This window comes from Oryza brachyantha, chromosome 3, assembly GCF_000231095.2.
Source record: "Oryza brachyantha chromosome 3, ObraRS2, whole genome shotgun sequence".
In the NCBI taxonomy this organism is placed as follows: domain Eukaryota; kingdom Viridiplantae; phylum Streptophyta; class Magnoliopsida; order Poales; family Poaceae; genus Oryza; species Oryza brachyantha.
Genome location: NC_023165.2, coordinates 2,173,957 through 2,194,853, shown reverse-complemented (window position 1 = coordinate 2,194,853; position 20,897 = coordinate 2,173,957). Strand labels below are relative to the sequence as shown.

Sequence of the window (20,897 nt, the reverse complement as noted above, 5' to 3'; positions counted from 1 at the left end):
CGGCAAGACAACATTGTCACGCAGTCTGGTCAGCGTGGCATGGTGTCAAGACGCCAGTCTTGCCACGCCAATGTCAATGGCGTAGCAAGACAAGTAAGCCGTTTCGCCACGTCAATATTGGTAGCGTGGCTAAAAGGTTCATAGGGTGGAAATATTTTCTCCGAAGGTTTAGTAATAAAATTATTTATTAAAAAGGTTTTAAAAAATAAAAAAATTTCCAGCGCATATTGCTCGGTACCAGATAACCATACCTGACCCCTACCTTGCATATACAATCCTTACATCACAGGACCATAATTTGTTATGAGTTGGGTGTAGGGACACAGAAGAGTGTAAATGAACAACCTACAGATGTATGTGACTAGTCGCTTGGCATAAATCCATAAGCACAACTCCACTGAACATCTTCAGGCAAAGACCACAAAGAAGCAAATGGATTTATGAGCAAAATGGATGACGTATAAACAGCTTTTCTATACCCCATCAAGCAATAACTAATTCAACAGGAAAAAAAACTATCATGCCTAATGGTGATACTGCATGGCTTCATATTTCACCGGTGCCAAGTGGCTTCCTTGAAGAATCACCCGAAGCCCATGCTTGGTAGTCCTTAACAAGCTGATAGCAAAATAATTTTCTTAGTTGGCAAATAATCTCTAGCACAAATATTAAGAGAATCATAGGAACTGCTACTCACACTTCACATAATCCTAGTAAGTTCTTCTACCTGCCAATTACTGAACATGGATTTCATTCATACTAGCATGTATCATTCTTTTTTTCAGGTCATTTAGTTTATTAGTAGTTATATGATTGAACAAATAGAAAGAAAACTAGAAACTGAACCATCCGTGAGAGTGCAAATATTGATTAGTTTGCTGGTAACAAAATCTAGATATGGAGTTGAAATGCAAGGCTAAAATTCAAATTGATGGAACAAAAGCAAACATCTAAAACTGAACTATCTGTGAAACATCAGATGTTGATTAATAGACGATAAATAAATGTAGCTACCTAGACTTGATGTCTTGATTATTGTTAAAATTTGCAAGCAAGTATTTAACTTTTTTTAGATAATAACAAAGTGTTTAACTGATAACCTAAAAAAAGGTATTTAACTGACCTGCTTCAAAAATCGTGGAAGCATGACTCGGAGTAGCTGCCCAAGAACTTGCCTGCCACTTGATTCAATCGCTTCAACTGGTAATGATTGGAATGGGAAGGGTATATCAATTGTAACCTGGAAATTTGTGACAAGAATGTAATTATGTCCAATAACTTTGTATGATGCTTAGACAGCCAAAGTCAGGTGAGAGCCAGAGAATTGATTACCTCAATTGTAGTATCCGATGTAAGCTGTTGAAATGTTGAATCATTCATGCTACTGTTGCAGAACACCCTATTCACCATGGAAGCTGCATTCCACAGTAAATCATGTCAATGATTTCCTGGACAAGGAATTCAATAGATTATCTTAGAATATGCAAAACAAAACTAAGAATCATACATATTAAAACTTAGCTAGATTTGCTAATAAATTGTGCCACTGTGACTATGAAAAGGCTTCCTAAATATATTGAAATTACATATTTTAACTGTGCATATTTGTTACTCAGGCTTGTTCTGTTTTGTGTTGCTACCACCCCCCCACGCGCGAGCGCGAAAAAAAACTCCCTATGTTTTATATTATAAGATGTTCCGACTCTACCTAGATTCATTCATGAAGCAATGAATATGTTTATATATGTGTTCAGACTCATTAGTATCCATATGAATCTAGTGAGAGCTAGAATATCTTATAAGTTATAATATGAAACGTGAGATATTATCATGTAAAGAATCACAAACAAGTAAACATCAGCATCAGCTATTGTTTATGAGGTTGTGACAGTGTATTTATCTTTGATCATTATCTAGTCCAAACCATGGGAAATATCAGTAATAAAATCAAGAAGCAACTATTGTAATTGTAATTGTTTTTGCCGTGGGATTTCTAAAACCGACCTTACCTGAAAACTTGTCATTCTGCGCCTCCACAAGTGGTGATCCCTCGAGCTGAGAAACGGAAATTTCAAATAAGTGACATTGATCGCAATCCACAAAATAGACCAGCTGCCGTCGGTGAAGCAGCACGTAGGTACCAAACCTTGCAGGAGAGGAGGCTAATACAGCAGCCGTTGGGCTCCTCGTCGACGCGAACAAGGAGCACGGGGCAGACCTCGAGCGCGAAGAAGCGGAAGCGGTAGACGTAGCAGCGGAAGGTGGATTCATCGACGCGCTCGATGCGCTCCGCGTCGAGCACCGAGTACTGACTCGCCGGCAAGCTCATATACTCCGCTACACGAGCAAGCAAACATCATCTCAGGCTCAGGGGGATCTCCCGGATCCTGAACCGGGAGGGATTAGTCCGAGAGGGGGGAAGAGATACCGAGCGGGCGGGCGAGCTGCTGGACGGAGGTGGACTCGGAGCGGCGGGCGACGAAGCGCGCCTTGGGGGAGGACGACACGGCGGGGGAGGAGGACGAGGAGGAGGAGGAGGAGGCGCGCACGACGGCGCGGCAGCGGCGGAAGGTGGCCGGGAAGGGCAGCGGCGACCGGAGCGACGCAGCCATTTTTGGGCGCGCGCGCGGGGCGTCGGCTGCCGGGTGAGTGGCCAGCGGCGGTTGCGTCCCCCCGGGAACTGGAGCAAGCGTGCGTGTGGGGAAGGCGTGGTGTGGCCGTGTGGGGGAGGAATTTTGGGTTCGATTTCTTTGTTTTTATTTGGACGGATAAGATGGAATGGGACAGGGATGGGTGGAGATCTGGAAGACCGGAACGCCGGGTGGTCGGGGGATGTATCATGTATCCGGTATATATTATTAGTATTATAAAACTAGCTCGTGGCCCGCGTAGAAGGTGCGGCTATCCTCGTTACGAAAATTCTTATATAATAAATATAGTTTCATATTATATTGTAAAATATAAATATTAAAGTGGTAATATAGTATTAAACTTAGACCTAATTTAGATTAAACTTTTACATTTGATACTTCATACAAATTAAAACAATGACTCATTTTATATTATCTTAACAACATAATACATCTAAGGATAATACTACAATAGATCAAAATTGTACAAATTTTATGGCATAATATCCTTCGTGCATATCTTTCGTATATATTAATTATTTGTTGTTGTCTATAACATGTTTCAAATAACATATCGTTAACTATAAAATAAATTAAATATTTTTAGGCATATGAGAAATTTTTTTAGTTTAATATTAAACGATATCCTCGTAGGGATCTGACGGCAGCCGCGCGGATTAAAAAGACCCTAATATTTTTCCCTTCCTTCTCCGATTTAAAAAAATATTATTTTTTTCTTTTTTATCTCTTATTTTCCTTCAACTGCACGATCCAAAAAAAACTGATTTTTTTTTCTTTCCTTGAACGGCAGAGGCATCGATTAAAAAAACTTGATTTTTTCCCTTACCTTGTGTGATTCCTAAAAGATATTATCTTTTCTTTTTTATCTCTGTCTCTCATTTTCCTTGATCATAAATCACTTGTCCGATAAAAAAAATCATTATCGTTTCATTTTTACGATTCCAAAAGAAATCCAAAATCACATTTTAATCCAAAAAATCTTATTCATTTTTCTCCTAACACTATCATTTTTAATCTCTTATTTTCCTTCCACGGCTTGACCCAAAAAACCCTGATTTTTTTACTATCTTTGTCCGATCAAAAAAAATATTATCTTTTCTTTTTTTCGATTCCAAAAATATCACTTTTTTTCTCCTAATAAAACTCCTTGCCCGTCCAGATTAAAAAAATCCAATCCAATCCAGATTTTCCAAAAATCCACGTTCTTTTTTATCCAAAAAATTATATTATTTTTTATCCAAAAAAATCACGGTTTTTTCTCCTTGCCTGATCTAGATTTTAAAAAAAAAATCCAATCCTTCCCCCCAAAAAAATCCATGTTCTATTTTTATCTTAAAAATCATGGTTTCTTCTCCTTGTCCAATCCAGATTTAAGAAAAAAATCCAATCATCCCAATAAAAATTCACGTTCTTTTTTTATCCAAAAAATCTTATTTTTGTCTCCTCGTCCGATGCAGATTAAAAAAAATCCAAGCATTTCAAGAAAAAAATCCACGTTCTTTTTTATCTAAAAAAATTACGTTATTTTATCCAAAAAATCATTTTCTTCTCCTCATCCGATCCAGATTAAAAAAAATCCAATCATTCCAAGAAAAATACCCATTCTTTGTTATCCAAAAAATCATGTTTTTTCTCCAAAAAGAACTCCTTGTCCAATCTAGATTTAAAAAATCCATGTTCTTTTTTATCTAAAAATATCACGTTCTTTTTTAGTCTAAAAAATCACTTTTTTTCTCCTTCTCCGATCTAGATAAAAAAAAATCAACTTTCTTTTTTTCTCTCCTAGAAATCACGTTTTTTTTTCTCAATTTGTCCAATCCACTCCTTCCAGTCACGTTTTTTTTCTCCTAAAAAAACTATTTCTTTTTTATCTTTTTCTCCTAAAAAAACCCTTTCTTTTTTTCCTTATTTTCTCTCGATTAATTTGGGATTTTCTAGCCCATGAGAACGAACGTGGTGGCTCCTTTTCCTGTTACTTTATATATATAATAGATAGATAGATATTTAACTCTTTTTTAATCTTCTAATATTTATCTTATTCAAAAATTTAATATAAATATAAAAATGATAAGTCATACTTAAAGTTCTTTTAATAATAAAATAAGTCACATGATATTTTTCATAATTGTTTGAATAAAATAAATGGTCAAACATTGCTGATAAAAAAAAGTCAAACATCTTACATTATGAAACAGAGAGATTAATACACAACGTCGTGGAGTCAATATGTAAAATTCGATAAATATTATTTATATGGTATAAGATAGATGGTTTTATAAAAAAATAATGATTTTAATAGTTATAGTGATTTGTTTTTTTTACATTACTCTCGCTATAGCGCTCTGTCACTACCACTTATAATGTTCAGTATGATAGGTTATTCATTATTATTTTTTTCTGGATTTATCACAGGCATGACACATTACACGCAAGGTGAGGAGAGAACGAACGATTGCTCTTTTAGGTAGAGAATGTTTACGGTGCAATATACTTAAAGTCACTCCTTTTTTCATTTGAGAAAATATTAGTTCCAAATATTGATTAATTTGCAGTTCATTGCTTTTGTCGAGAATCTAGCTTTCACTGCTTACTGAAAAAGTGGGAAATATTGTTCAATTTTCGATATGGATGTTCGAATATTCAATCTTTCGAACGGTTGCGTTGTCGGACGCGCTACAGGGACAATTTCGACTGTCTGGTTCAATTGAGCTGTTGGTTGGTGCGAAAGGAGAGAAACGCCAGAATTTTCAACCATACTAGCAGATCCCCTGCTCAGGTGGTTCAAGAAATTAAGGAGGAAATGGCGGTATGGCGCCTTGCAGGTGTGTTGCGTTGTATCCACGCGCTAGGGGGGCCTGCCTCCCTCTCTCCGACTGTGAGACACCTCACGGCACCCTTGTAAAACTTCTGTAAATTCTCCTCTTAATGAAATTTGGTTGCCCTTTCTTTCGACCAACCCGACAAAAAATATATTCAATCTTCGGAGGTGCAACTTCATTTTAAGGAGCACACGGCAAATATGGTTGAGAGGGGCATATTTTCGATTTGGAATGCAATCTTTCAGAGGATGGTCGAAAGATTTGTATGGAGCTCCCATGGGCTGCAGTTCGTGGTAGTCTCATTTACAGCCAAATGTGGTTTAGTGGTTGGATGCATTTTACGTGCTCCAACAAATTTAGAATTCAGCCAGTCTCATCTTTCCTCTTCCATTTTTGCTTATAAATTAAAATTTGAATTTTCAACCTCGAATTTAAAATTGATTTTTAGATTTCTTTTTTGTCATAGTTTATTTTTTAAAAAGTATTTTTCACAAATTATTTTTCATTTACAAATATGTTATTTCATTTTTTTCTCAAAAAACCAAACAATCGCCGCTGATTATCAACCAAAGGACATTGGGTCACTATGGGCAAAATTACATTTTTCATTAGAACCATTTTTACATCGTTCGCTAAGGCGCTAAGAGCTAATACATTATACAAGCCTATTGCCTACAATATAACATTGGACTATACCCACCGAAAAATCTATATTCCTAGTTAAAGTTGCCCAAACGATCGAGTGATGTCACATCACCAGATTCTCAGGCGTCATGATTGTTTAATCAATCTCAGCATGCACGTAATCTACAAATACAAAATTCTTCTGGAGCGTATGAAATGCGTATGCCACCGCGGCACTAACCAGAGCAGAAGCGGCAAGCAATACTCTGAACTGAACATCCGCAGGAATCCCAGCAGTTGCACAGAACGCCACTGTCGCTCCCATGAAGACTTTCTGCAGAGTCTGGAAGGCGTTGTATGCCCCTTTGCAAGATGAGCATTTCAGTGTGTGCTGCTCATATCTATCCAGCATCTACATAGGTTTGCCATTTGATCAACATATAGTCAAATATAAGAATATCATACATGCAGGATACATAGAAACACAAACATGAATGCGCATGAAAATAAGTGGAAGCATAAGATGAAAATTAGAAGGAACTGCTATGGTATCCTCAAATGTCAGGATACCATAGAGATCATCTCTCCATGCTCCCATAGAGATTTTGAAGTTCATCACGATCTCGTCATTTTGATACTTAAACTGGGTGCCCTAATGGGACCAGTAAGTATGATAATTGAAAATAGCCAATAATAAACATAAATACCAAAAGAAATCAAAGTTTATGAAAGGAGCACAGTTTAAAATATGGAGATCAATTATCAATGCATAAAAAGTTCTTTTGGGATAAGGATGTAAACAAAACTGAATTCCTAAAATTATTGAAGGACTAGCTCAAAAAATAGAACTGCACAGATGCTGTCTCATAACTAAATCTTAGAAGTTTTTACCTCACGCTTTGAGAGGACAGTGGAAGGCAATACTTCTTGGCTAGGATTTCCGAACCAATCAGGTTGGCTGTTACCAAATTTCCTTAGCCATGCCCGGAATGCCAAAACAAAACGGTCAGCTTGCGTGGGTGTATATGTGATCTTTGTGTACTGCTGATTGATATCTGCAGAAGACTCCTTGGATGCAGACAAGAAGATCTTCTCTTGCCCTTGAAGAACAATCATATCACCATCATAGACCAAATTTGAAGTCCAATGCTCATACCATCGAGGGACAAGCTGCATCACATGTACAAAAAGCAAATGGGTAAGAGCAGGATTCATGGCTTCACTTTATACTTTCAGATATGATGAGTGATGACGGCATATTCCCGAATAACAGCAAAGCTCCATTATTATTTTTATGGAGCATGGACCTTTACTGCTATCTTCCCTCAACAAGATGGCAATAATACATAATTTGAAAAGGAAATAATTAAAAAAAGTAGATACCTGCCACCATGCTTTCCCTGGCATGGTGAACTGGAAAAAGTTCCGAGCACTACAAACTATAGAACGGGTCTTCCCTGGTGCCATTGGAATGTTGAAAGAGCAAATCCATATGACCCATTTCTGATCTCCAAAAATTGGTAACTTTGTGTCTATCTCAATTCTACACAAACCAAAGACTAAAAGATTAGAATCATAAATTGAGTGGTTGAAGTGAAACTGATAATATGAGCTGCTACAAAAGCCAAATACAGGGACAATGGGAAAAGGCATGATCAGAGTGTTTTTTTGTTGAGCATACTTGTTCATTGCATAGCAAGGGGCCACAAAAGTTGCGGTGATGCGAGGATTTCCAGAATTTGACCCTGAATATCCCCATGCACCACTTGATTCCATCTTAAATGGCAAAGGCCTGGCTCGATCTCTTCGACCAGTGACCTGTGAGAGGAGTTAAGTTTTGAGGAAAGGATAATGCTGCCTAGTAGATGATCAAGATTAGCTAAATTCAATTGACCATTTTCTTTGGCCGTGGAATCGGACTTTACAATCCTGACTTTTGTTCCATGAATAATGAAGGGAGACAAATGGGACATGGGAATCTGACTTTATAATCCTGATTTTTGTTCCATGAATAATGAAGGGAAACATGTTGCCTAGTTGTGGATTTACTGAAAGTGCATCTTCAGATAATGAAGCATATATCTAGTCTATGTACCATGAAATCAAGATAGACAGTTAATACAATTGTATCGATTAAGCAAGTACTGTATTATTCAATTTTAGCACTAGCCCATAGCTTAAGTAAAGAGACTAAACTACGCTGCAGCTAAACTTTCATATGAGGTCAATGCTAAGAGTTCAATTAAAAAAATACTACTAAAACCAAATTGAGGTGTGGCTGACAGCACAGTACGCAAGTAATCACTCAAAACTGGAATATCCAGGACTAGCATTATGCGCCATCACATTAAAGTAACTAATCATTCTCAAATCAAAATGCCAGCATTACCTTGTGGTGAGCAAATTCTATATGCGACGGATCAGAGACATTCTCCATCAGCGTATCGTACCCATAGTACAAATCCCTCTGGATGGTCACCGTGGAGAATGCAGGGTCCTCAAACTCCTTCGGTAGCCTGAAATCAAACAGGATCAAACCTTGTCACCGACGACATTTACCAGACTCGATCAATCAATAACCACAAACCCAGAATATACGCACATCGGAGGCTCAGTAGCTGTGGCCTTCTCCCACCCGTTCTCGTCGGGCCACACGAAGAGCAGCCCCTGCGAGACGAGGGTGGGGAACTTGATCGCGCACGCCTTCGGCGATCGCAACGCCTTGGCCTCCGGCCCCTCGGGCGCCGCCTGCGGGATCCTAGTGCATGCGCCGGAGCCATCGAATGACCAGCCGTGGTAGGAGCACTGCAAGCACCCCGTCTCATCGATCCTCCCCTCCTACGTGCACGCAGACAAACGGATCATCGTCATGAATACAATCGGATCAATTGGGCTCGGAAGTCGGAGGAGAGATTGGATGAGTGCGCGTGGTCAAATTCATACCGAGAGGGGCGCGAGGCGATGGGGGCAGCGGTCGTCGAGGGCGGCCCACTCGCCGGACTTGGGATCCTTCCAGATGACGAGGTCGCGGTTGAGGAGCTGGAACGGGGTGGGCACGCCGGGGTCGAGGTCCTCGACGAGGGACACGGGGTACCAGTGGTCCCTCCACACGAACTTCTCATCGGGCGACGACGTGCTCGGCTCCGTCTCCCCAGGCGCCTGGTCGGCCTCCCCGGGGACGGACGGCGGCGCGGCCACGCGGAGGCGGGTGTCGGCGCGTGCGCGGCCGCGGCCGCGGCGTGGACGCAGCCGGCTGGAAGCCGGGAGCGCCGGGAGCGAAGAAGGGACCCGGTGGCTCGCCGGCAGCGGCCTCGGGGAGAGTAGAAGCGACGGGGTCGGAGCCATCACGGGCATTTCCTTCGACACTCTCGAATCCGCCGAGGTCTCTGTCCTGCAACCAACCAAGATCCTTTGGCTTGCCGGTTTTTATAGCTCGCGCACGGTCGCACCCGGCGACCGAGGTGGGCAAGCAGTACGTACGTGCTTCCAGAAGAGCAAAGTTCTAGCACGACGGAGGGAGGAGGAAGACGAGAGCAAACCACCGATGGGTGACGAAAACCAGCAGCCGGATGGGGGGGGATTCGAATTTTTCTCGTGCGGGGGGAAGTGAGAAATGGAGAAGGCGGAGGCCACCGGGCGTGCGTGGTTGCGTGACGGCACGGCGGAGGCGGGGACAGGTGGGCAGGAGCACGCATGGCGTTTTGCGGGTGGTCGTGTGGTGGAGCTTCGGCTACGCAGTGCGCAGCCGGCGCCAACTTCCCCTCGTGAGAATGACACGAACCCAACCGGCGTGTGGGAGGACGGAGAGCCGGTCCGCCCCCTGGATTCACGGATCACTTCGGCGGCACGGATTGAAACAAGATAGCATGTTATTGAAAACATCAAAATTAAATCTCTTTGATTTTTTTTATGGATTGAAACAAGATAGCATGTGTCAAGTTGTTTTTAAAAATACGCGGAAAAAATCTTTCATCTCAAAAAACAAAAAAAATGCTTAGAAAATTGAGTTTTATAGCTATATGAGTAACAAAACAGTTAGAGCATTCCCTCGTATTGTATTAATATAATAGTCCATTTAATAGTGATAATGGTGAACTTTGACCTATTTTGTACTTTGATGGCCATTTGATTAGTCGATTCGTGATCAACAACAATTTTGATATGCTATGTTGCTATAGTTGAAGCATAAGTGATTTTTTATGTTCTATTTCATCAACTTAAGAGAGATGATATCGAGTTAGTGTTGTTAACTTTATATCATGGTTTGCTGGTGATCCCAACCAGCTACATGTGTAAAGGAGCTTGGAAGACTGCAAGCTCCGACTTCGATCCCAACCTATGGCTTCTCTGATTTCTCCCTACTCTGTTTATGGAGGCTTTAAAAGTATTAGCACAAAGTGGTTTAGGGACCTTACAATTAATACAAATCATTTTCCAAAGGTGTATATATGATGCTACACTACGAGCTGAATAATGGGTGAATAATAGCTCAGTTGTATCATGCTGGAAGGCACCCTTCTCTTCTCCCCGACAATCTTGTAATATTTCATTCATGTAAAACTTCTTATCTACTTCTAAATGAAAGAATTCAGGTGCAAAACTCTTTCGCTCACCTAGGTGACCTTTTAAGAAAAACTTTTCCATCACACGTGCATGAGAGGTTAAGGATGTGTTTGGGATGAACATATTTTTTGAGTTGTTTGGTTAGAAGACAGGGGCGATAGAATGATCCCAAAAGAGAAACATTCTTCCTTGATCTAAATTCAATCCATTTATCAAAAGTGAGATGACAGGCTCATCCCAAGTGGGACGAGCTCACAGTGTGAGCGCTCCATTGGCCCTTTACTCCTCTACTGCCTTCGGTGGATCACCATTAGCACCTCTGCCCGTCTCCAGTTCGTCGTGTGCAGTCAAGCTCAACTCATGTGCGACTCCGTGTACCGTTGAGCTTCTTTGCCACCTCTAGTCAGCCGACATCTTTGCTTGACTCTAGTTCGTTACTGTTGTGACCTTGACCTCGTCACCATTTACAAGTTGTAGCTCCTCTGCGGCTTTGCCTGAGTTGACCCTCCGTCCCCACCGAGGGTCTGTTGTCGGTCGAGCTCCTCCCCTATATCTGGTCGGTTGACATCACCTCCTACTTCCTTCGTTGCCCGAGCTCTTCCGCCAACCTAATGGTAGCTGCAAATGGTGTCATCCCATATATCTCATATCCTTTACACGGTTATACAAAAGAATTGGAATCATTCTATCGCATAAACCAAATAGAGAAGTGGGATCATTCCACACCCAAAAGCAAGAATGATCTCATCTCACCACATTTTGTCTCCTAACTAAACGCACCTTAAGCGGATAGTAAGGCAAATTTCTCTTCTTTCTTCTCAAAAAGGACCGAGGTTATATTTGATTTGTCATGTGTGCAATATGATATTCTACCGTTAGAGGCCACTTGGGCTAATTGATATTCCATCTTCAAAATGAGACGCATTTTCTTACCATGTACTAACTGATATTCACAGCCAGGCCACTACCTGTCCTCATAAACCCAACTCTTCCATATTCATATGAATTTATTTGAATTTTAAGTTGGAATGAATTTCTTAGCGAAAATCGGATAATTCATATAATTCCTTGCAGTATCTATTTGTTGTTGCTACTGTTTTTGTTGATTATATGATTTCAGAGATCAAATGCATGGGCGTAAAAGCTTGTGCTTCTAATATCTTCAGACTGTCAATCAGGACGTAGCACAGTGAGAAAAAAAAAAGCAGCACAATGAGAATAGGGCTCGTTTAGTTCGCGAAAATTTTTGGGTTTATATCACATTGGATGTTTGATCAGATATTATAAGACTATTTTGATGATTAATTAAAAAATTAATTACACACTCAGGAAACCACGAGACGAATTTTTAAGCCTAATTAAGCAGTCATTAGCATAAGTGAGTTATGACTAATCATGGACTAATTAGGCTCAAAGATTCATTTCGCAAATTCTCTCTACGTTGTGCAATTAATTATTTTTTTAACTATATTTAATGCTCTATACATGTGTTCAAAAATTCGATGACATATGAAGGCAAAAATTTTTTAGAACTAAACAGGGCCTAAGAAAATTGAGTGCCATCATCAGATGGGTCCTAGTGAGGGCAAAATGGACAATGCGCTCACTCGCCCCAATTTCCATCAACATCGCCACATCCCAAGAGATATTTTGGCAAAGCTAATATTCAAGTCTGACAGCAAAACGTTCCAATCCAGCTCAAAAATCATTTTACCCTACTAGTCCTGGTGCAGGTAAGAAGAGGCCGTCAAAATAATGTATGTATTTCTATTATTAGAAGCAGAATTTTCTACTTCTGGTGTGTCCCATTTCTGTTGTAATCTACATTCATAATATACCATCCCTGCATTTTTCACCATTCAGACATTTTTCTTTCCTTATTGTTCCAAACACACCCGCATTTTCACCATGTATATATGTTTCTTTTTCCAATTCATCCAAACACACCAGGCAGCACCAACTCCTATTTCCAGCTTCCAGAACTATGGTGCTGTTTGTTTCTATGAGCTAAAGTTTAGCCCCTAGTCACATCGGATGTTTTGACACTTATTATAAATAGTAAACGTGGTCTATAAATAAAACCCATGCATAATCTTGGACTAATTTGCGAGACAAATCTAATGAGCCTAATTAATCCATGATTAGCCTATGTGATGCTACAGTAAACATTTCCTAAATTATGGATTAATTACGCTTAAAAAATTCATCTCATGGATTAGCTCTCATTTATGAAATTAGTTTTTTAATTAGTCTATATTTAATACTTTAAATTAGTATCAAACATCCGATGTGACGTGGGGCTAAAAAGTTTAGTCCCGTCTAAACAATCCCTATGTAGTCTCTATCGATGGCATGGATGGTCGTGGAAGGATATGATCACCAATAGTCAGTGTAGGCTGTGTAGCTTGAAAATGTTGATATCTTAATCACCCTTAGTGAGACAATGCAGGACACTCACCGATCACCACACAAAGGAAGATAGTACTATAAATTCAAAAATGAATTGAAACCATTCACCAGTCTTTATGGCTCTAGGTGACAGACCATTGTACTCTGTACCATAATTTTAGAAACAAAACGATGCTAAAACCATACAAGAAAGAAAGCAATGCTAAGCATAACCACAATCAGATTGTCACAGTAAAAGTTTAACAACAGTACCAGCATCACATATAGTAATAGCTTAGCAATGGAGACTACTATGATAGTAACACAGACGTTTACATGCCAGTTCCTGCTCTGGCATTTGCACGAACACAAGGTGGACACCACCGACAACCAACGAACGAACGAACGAGAGTAAATTAGCTGTATCGCGACCCCCCCTTTTAGAGATGAAAAGGGGCTAGGGTTTCGCACATTGCAAACCCCCCGCGGGCCGGTTACTTGGGCAGCATCTGCGCCGCCGCGGCCGCGGCCGCCTCCTGCTGCTGCTGGAAGTTGAGCGGGCGGCGGAACAGCATGATGTGCGGCTCCGGCCGGTGGATCGCGTAGTGCACCCACCCGCGGCTCTGCTGCACGCCGATCGCGCGCCACTCGTTCTGCAAACAAATCCCAAAGGCAAAAATCCCCCATTCCCCAGTTAGACAACCGACGACTCGATCCAACCAGGAACGCGATCCTACACGAATGTATTTCGAGATCTTGATTGAAGGCTACCTCGGAGAGGAGGCGGTTCTTGGGGAGTAGCTTGGCGACCTCGGGCGGAAGGACGACGTGCCTGCGCCGACCAAAAGGGGTCAGAAACTAGGGTTTTGCACCAGAGAGAACGAGATGGTCAGAGAACTGCAGATTTCCATCTACCTGTACTCGTAGGTGTCGTCGAAGTACTTCTCGGAGTACTGGATCTGGCCCATATCCACCACCACTTCGTGATCAACTCCTCTACAAAAAAAAAAAACCCCAAAATCTCTCAGAAAAACCACCCAAATCCCCAATCACGCACCAATCCGGAAGAAATACGATCCAAGCACAAACCGCTGAAACAAAAAAAAAAGGAGCAATCGAACCAATTTGGGGGAGAGATGTACCACGAAACTTGGAGCGGCGCGGAGAGGAGCGGATGGTGCGAAGCGGCAGCGGTGGTGGGAGGAGGGGACGGCCGAACGGGAGACGGGATGGGGGAGCGTCGCGTCGCGTATCTATTTAAAACCGAGCTGGGGCAGTGTGGCCGTTCGATCGTGCACGGACGATCCGGATCACGCGCGGCGGAATAGGGCAAAGGAGTCGTTGCCGACGATGGCCAGCGGAATAATCGGCGGCGTGAACTGGATTTCCGCCTGGAATCGGAACGTTGACGGGAGGGAGCTTTTGAATTTCGAAATCGCCCATACGGTCACACGGGGTGTGGTTGAACCATATATATTTATAGATAAAAAGTAATTTATATTTATAAATAAAATTTTATATAGATATCTGTAGTGATCTAAAACCACCCATGACCGAAAAATAAATTTCGACAAGAAACTTAAAATCAGTTATAAATTTTAGATTAAAAATTAAAGCTTATAAATATAAACAGATGGGAGTAACATTGTACTCACTTGGTCTTCTTCTTGCCTCCTCAAGCAATAATCTGCGTTGACCGTTGTCAAATTTTATTTGGAACAACAAATGTTATGTTTTTTTTTGGAATTTGTTATTTATTAAGCATTTGCCTTTGATTCAAAATAGACACTCCAGGTTTCCTTCACGACGAAGCAATGTTAGTGCTTAAAAGATCCCTCTATGGGGAAAAATTTTATGGTTCCATTTAGCAGGTAGACTTTATGTAAGTTGGGCTGAGAAATTTGTTTGGGCTTCACTGTCCGATGTAGGCCAGCGAACGAAGCATCAATCGGCCCGCCTCTTTTCTCCAGTATGTGGCAACCAAAAGGCCCAATACATGTAGCAACCAAAAGCCCATAAGTCCACCAGACATCCTAGACTTGAAGGTGAGTTTGTTTTTCGTCCCTTCCTCGCAATACAGAAATGTATACCCTAAACTCACAAAATCCGTTCAAAAAAGATCCCTCGACAGTATTGATCTATTTTTTGACCGGTTTTACTGACGTGGCGGCCGGTAGGTCCTACCTGTCAGATTTTTTTAATTTTTTTTCTCTCCTTCTCTCCCTTCCTCTCCTCTCTCTCTTCCCTGCTTCTCTAGAGCACTACCGGCCGGGGTGGGCACGGTGGCCATCTCCAGCGTTTTCCACCATGAGCCGCCTTCGGCCACCGCCTCCCACGCCTTCGCGGCCAGTGCGGCAACGTTCCTTGCCGCGTCGGCGCCCGCACGCGTCACCATCAGCTCCCTCGCCACGCACGGGATCTCCTCGCTCCCAACCAGCTCGTTGCTCCCTGCCGATGATCCCAGTTGTACAGCGTGGCAGTATGCTTATATTTCTTGTCCTGTTAAACATGGATTGCCTAAAACTGAAAAAAGGTTGCAGCTAGTAGCAGAAGAGTCATATTTTGTAATTTTATAGGAACAGACCAATTGGCATTTACTATTACGGAGCACATGTTATTAAGTTTGACGGTGTTTTTTCAGAATGTTTGCTCCAGTTATTTTTCCAGTTTGATGTCCACAACATCATCAGCCCACCATATCCTCGAACGAAAACCAAGCTAGGAGGTACGAATTGCAAGAGTTTTCTTGCATATCAAAATGATGGGGGAAATTAACTTCTTTGTAGCGTTAACTGTGTTAGTGTTAGATAGGGCATTGCCGACATTGACAATGAGTGAGGTCAGCGACGGCTTGACGAGGACCCACTCACCGTCCGTGGTTTGCATCTCATTCCTGTTCACCTCGTTCTGGCACACGATGCTAAGCCAGTTGGTGTTCTGATGGGTGATGTACCCAGTGACCTTCTCGTCGGAATTAGGAGCCTTGTACTCGGACATCCGGAACAGGTGCCACATGGACTCGCTCTGCGTCTCGTGGTGCTTCGCCACCCCGAGCCCTTCCAGGATCATCCGCCGCACCATCTCCTCCAGATCCGTGGCTGAGGAAGCCCTTTCCGCAGTCGTGCTGCAGAATCCGCCATTGGTCCACACCCACTCCCGCACCACCATGCCTCTGCCCTCCACGCGCTCCTCGAAGCCAGCATTGAGGTCGGCGTCGCTGGACGCCGGCTACATCCAGCCCCACGGCGATCTCCTTGAGCGGCGCTTCCGGGACGGCCATCGTCGTGCCGAGAGCGACGTACATCACGCCCGGCCGGCCTCCGCGTTCTCGTCCAGCCACTGCATCCACGAGGGCTTGCTGGCGCCAGCGCCATTGCACGGCAAGAGCGCCACCCGAGCCAGGCATAGCGGGCGATGGGCCACGCCCTGTGGCCGGCATGGTGATGATCCCAGTGCTCGATGTAGGGAAGAGAGGAAGAAGAGAGAGAGGAGAAGGGAGAGATAGAGAGAGAAAAAATAAAAAAATTTGACACGTGGGACCCGCCGGTCGCCACGTCAGCAAAACCGGTCAAAAAATAGGTCAATACTGTCGAGGGACCTCTTTTGAACAGATTTTGAAGTTTAGGGGTACATATTTCTGGTATTGCGGATAAGGGACGAAAAACAAACTCGCCTCTAAATTCCGGGAGACTTAGAATGAAAACGGCAAAATCCAAACGGCAAAATCATTGAGGCTTAGGCCCATATTGAGGGGCTTACAGAAACTGCAGCTTCCTTAAATAGTCTACATTCTTATCCAAATTTTAAGAATTTTGTAAGATAAAATCCAATAAATTAACTAAAAGTGGAAAGCTAGAAAATCTGTCCTTTTCTGGATTCTCATCAGCCAGCTCCTCACAGGCTGTTTCTCACAATTTCAAGCTACCGGATAGGATCGGAAATGTTTCTCATAACGGGGAAAAATATTTAAAAGCATGTATTTCGTATTTGGAATTTATTTTACTGCGAGGAAAACATGGAAAAGCGTCGTCCATAAGAATGTATTAGATGGAACTAGTACTACTTGTCATCAGAAAATGGAGAAGAACATCCAGAAGGAAACCCGGTCTCAACTCTCTCAAGGAGCAGGTGGCAAAAGAGACGCATTTGTGGTTTATTCCTGATGGATACTTGTGCTTTCATTTTAAGAACTAGTACAAATATACGCATTTCTTGTTAATAAAATCATATAGTACTGAAGAGGGCAATGCCTACTCCATTTTCTTTAATTGATGCCAACATATTTATGGGCACAAGACTTATTTTAGTCAGGCTTTAAGTACAGCATACTGCCACCTAACCAAATTGCCTTGAATTGTTATGTCTTAACAAGCTAAGTTCTCCAGCTCAGAAGCACATCCAAATATTTGACCAATAGCACCAGCCAGCTCATAATTCGCGGAAACTGTCTCATATTCAAGTTTCTTCAATGCGTTTAAAAAATATACATCTAAGTATATACAAAAATATCTTTCCCTGTCAGAGATCAAAGCTTGGGCCAACAAATCGATTCACGCAATTAATGAAATCCTCATCCAGCAAGGCAGCGACCATGTCGATTAGATCCATCCACTGCATTTTATCACCACTCTGCGATTGGATCAGGTGATAACTGAGAAATATTTTTTTCTCGCAGACATGTGCATTGCATGCAAATCAAAACTGTTCGTCTAATCGTGTTGCACGAATCAAAACAGTTCTCCCCATGGGGCAAGTCAAGTTTAGGCCCCATCACATGCAGGGCCAAATCCAAAGTTTACCAGTAATGACAACATGATCTTATATTAGTATGTACGGAGCAAGAGTAAACTCTAATTAGGGAGTACTGGATCAGATCTCGAGCCCTGTAGTTACAAAAGTCCCTAATTGCATGTGCTAAATTGCATCAAACCAAGCATACATCCATGACCAAATGGTGGATAAATATCGGGCGATCGATCAATCGATGTTAAAGACCGAAACAGTTACGGTAACATGTATTTGCATGTGACTGGTTGCAAACGCCAAGTACACGGAGAAACTCCCCAGTTCCACGATACATATCGTTTTAGATAAGAGCACAATTTAAATTTTGTTATTTTTAATTAGATATTAGCTCCTGTCTAATAAAAAATATCTCGAGGTAGCAGTACCTTACGGTACTAAATTATTTTTGGTCATTGAATCTAATAATACATATTATACTCAACTAAATCTAATGATGAGAAACGATGTAGTATCTTTATATTTATATTTATATTTATATATCAAACTACTTTAAAGTTAATTTATACATATAACCTCTGTGGTTTTAAAATATATAGTTTAAGAGTTATTTATACTTAAAATTTTTAAAAACTTCAATATTAGTCTGATTCAAAAGAATAGGTAGCAATGCGAAAGAACAAAAAGTTGCAAATGGTGGAGCCAGCTGCTCTATAAAAACAAAGCATGTGGATAGGGTGATCCCCCAGCTTAATATAATCACGCGGATAATGGTAGTGTAATTAGAGGTTCTCCTAATCCTGGAGGTTAGCGTGGACCTAGCTGGTTCTCTTCTCCGGCCGGCGCATGTATCACGGAGTGAGAGGAGAGTGGACTCTTCGAGAACCCGAGGGCATGCGGTAATTTCGGCCGTAGCTGTCAGCCAATTATTGGCCTGAGCCTGAGGGGGCCTCTCGTGGCGTGGCGCGCCGAGCGACGAGCTGTTCCTAGTGGCTGACGTGTCACCGTCGTACGAGCCACGTATGCAGAGAGAAAAAATGAAAAAAAAATTATGGGTCGGATGCTCGTTTTTGTCGAGGCTGATGACACTGTTGCGGCTTAAAAATTTCCGTAGCCGCTAGTCCGCTACTTCACGAATTGTTAACTACGGAGAGGAATCCCGATGGATGGAAGAATGCTGCTACTGCCAAGGGTTTGCGTTTCGAGGAGAACGAAAGAGAAATGCGTTAACCATGTCGCTCTTTCGACCGTCCAAGAATGACGTTACTGCAACTACAACAATTCCTACCCACGTCTGTGTGTGACAAAAAATCTACTCCTGACGCAGAGGAACTCCATGCATACATATCCTCGTCCCTGAATTTTTCTTTCTTCAGGTTAACCAAACCATCATCATCACATCTATTATATATATAAAGTAATAGAAAAAATGCCTTCACATCATCTCTCACGGGCTAAAAATTCTGAGATTAATCGAAGAAAAATAAGAGGAAAAAGAAAAAAAATCAGTCGGACAAAAAGAAAATCTACCGATGATTAATAGCAAATTCTATCTTCAATCGGACAAAAGAAAATCTATCGAATCCTGGTCATTAGCAAATTCTATCTATCGTCCCTAGCTTAAGTTCCGATCTCTGTACACGTGTTGGAATCGGACAAGGAAAATCAACGGAAAATATAATGGTTTTGTTGGAATTGAACAAGGAAAATCAAAGGAAAATAAGAGGAAAAAAAGATAATATTTTTTTGAATCAGGCAAAGGAAAGAAAAAATCAATTAAAAATAAAGAAAAATAATAGAAGAGTCCATGTATAAATATAGTTTAGAAAAATTCAAATCTTGGATTTAAAATTTTAAAATAATTGATATTGAGGGAAGAGTCTATCTATAAATACAATTTAGAAAGATTTAAAAATTTGGTTAAAAATTAAGAGAAAGAGTTAATTTCTAAAATTTGAATTACAGATTAAATATTATGCATAAAAGAGTTTACGTACCCATACAGTTTGTAATACAAGTGAATGAGATTCCATGTCAAAATATAATTTAGAAAAATTTAAATTTAAATTAACAATTAAAATGTAATTATTATCAAAATAATATATACTGTATAAATATAATTTGTAACAATGTTAATTTAGCAGCAAAGAAACTACAGTGAGTTCCGCGACTATGCTTGCCTACACTTTGAAACAGCATGAGCTAGCTCCACATGGACGGAGGTTAACAGAAATGTTGTTTGAAAAAAACACTACTACAAAACTTTAAATATATATGTTAATCTTTTACTGTTTATGCCGTTAGATCATTATCACATGTTTAGAATTGTTAATGAGCCGAGCTCAAGCTCGCCTGAGCTTAAAATCGAGCATGTATAACCTTTGAGTTTTTAGACGAAGCTTGATATTGACTCACAGTGATATAAGGAAAACTATCTATCTTAGAACTACAATTTTGGAATTGAAAAAAGAAAAATAATAAAAAAGAGTCCATGTGTAAATACAAGTTAGAACAAAAATAGGAGTACAATCTATTATATATATAAAATTAATAGAAAAGGAGCCTCCACCTTGTCTCTCACGGGTTAGAAATTCTGAGATTAATCGAAGAAAAATAAGAGAAAAAAGAAAAAAGAGAAATCGAAAAAAGAGAAAAAAAAACAATCGGACAAACAGGTTTATAGAAACAAAAAGGAGACAAGATCAATCACAGAAAAAAAACCAATCGGACAAATCAGGTTTATAGCAACAAAAAGGAGACAAGATCAATCATGTCAATTGATCAGATAGATCAGGTTTATAAACGCATGACATATATTCATATGGCAACCGATTAGCTTCAAGCGCATTACAAAAGAAAAAAAAATAACAATCGGAATAAGAGACGTCTCAATTTTCTATCATATTATACTGGTAATAGAAACCTATCTAATTTTAGTAGACTCAATTTCTTTAGTAATATACGGTAACGCAATGTATCGTTTTAAGCCGATTGTATTATAATCCGTTATAAAACTTTGGATTAGGCCAAAAAAATAGATGGCACTACTCCCTACCTAATTTGAATCATATCCTCTACTATATTTATCCATCCAAAAAATAATCACTTA

General features: G+C 40.8%; 4 protein-coding genes across 4 annotated transcripts; all 4 read right to left on the bottom strand.

Annotated features, from left to right (window-relative positions):
• Positions 1–196: 196 nt before the first annotated feature.
• Positions 197–2,737, bottom strand: LOC102703943 (uncharacterized protein SYNPCC7002_A1590). Its single transcript, XM_006649336.3, has 6 exons — positions 2,429–2,737; positions 2,147–2,337; positions 2,010–2,055; positions 1,333–1,415; positions 1,124–1,240; positions 197–618 (listed from the first exon to the last, which is right to left on the bottom strand). Exons 1-6 carry the CDS (start codon positions 2,610–2,612, stop codon positions 547–549), a joined length of 693 nt encoding a protein of 230 aa, XP_006649399.1. The 5' UTR covers positions 2,613–2,737; the 3' UTR covers positions 197–546.
• A 3,323-nt stretch (positions 2,738–6,060) lies between these two features.
• Positions 6,061–9,711, bottom strand: LOC102703661 (pheophorbide a oxygenase, chloroplastic). Its single transcript, XM_040522196.1, has 7 exons — positions 9,038–9,711; positions 8,697–8,932; positions 8,484–8,610; positions 7,776–7,912; positions 7,478–7,637; positions 6,986–7,264; positions 6,061–6,506 (listed from the first exon to the last, which is right to left on the bottom strand). The coding sequence occupies exons 1-7, from the start codon at positions 9,446–9,448 to the stop codon at positions 6,252–6,254; spliced, it is 1,605 nt and encodes a 534-aa protein (XP_040378130.1). The 5' UTR covers positions 9,449–9,711; the 3' UTR covers positions 6,061–6,251.
• A 3,551-nt stretch (positions 9,712–13,262) lies between these two features.
• Positions 13,263–14,293, bottom strand: LOC102703377 (cyclin-dependent kinases regulatory subunit 1). The gene is made up of 4 exons (XM_040522397.1): positions 14,188–14,293; positions 13,961–14,041; positions 13,817–13,877; positions 13,263–13,698 (listed from the first exon to the last, which is right to left on the bottom strand). Exons 2-4 carry the CDS (start codon positions 14,011–14,013, stop codon positions 13,540–13,542), a joined length of 273 nt encoding a protein of 90 aa, XP_040378331.1. The 5' UTR covers positions 14,014–14,041; positions 14,188–14,293; the 3' UTR covers positions 13,263–13,539.
• A 1,470-nt stretch (positions 14,294–15,763) lies between these two features.
• On the bottom strand, positions 15,764–16,213 carry LOC102708786 (gibberellin 2-beta-dioxygenase 7-like). The gene has a single exon (XM_006650975.2). It carries the CDS (start codon positions 16,211–16,213, stop codon positions 15,764–15,766), a length of 450 nt encoding a protein of 149 aa, XP_006651038.1.
• Positions 16,214–20,897: the final 4,684 nt, after the last annotated feature.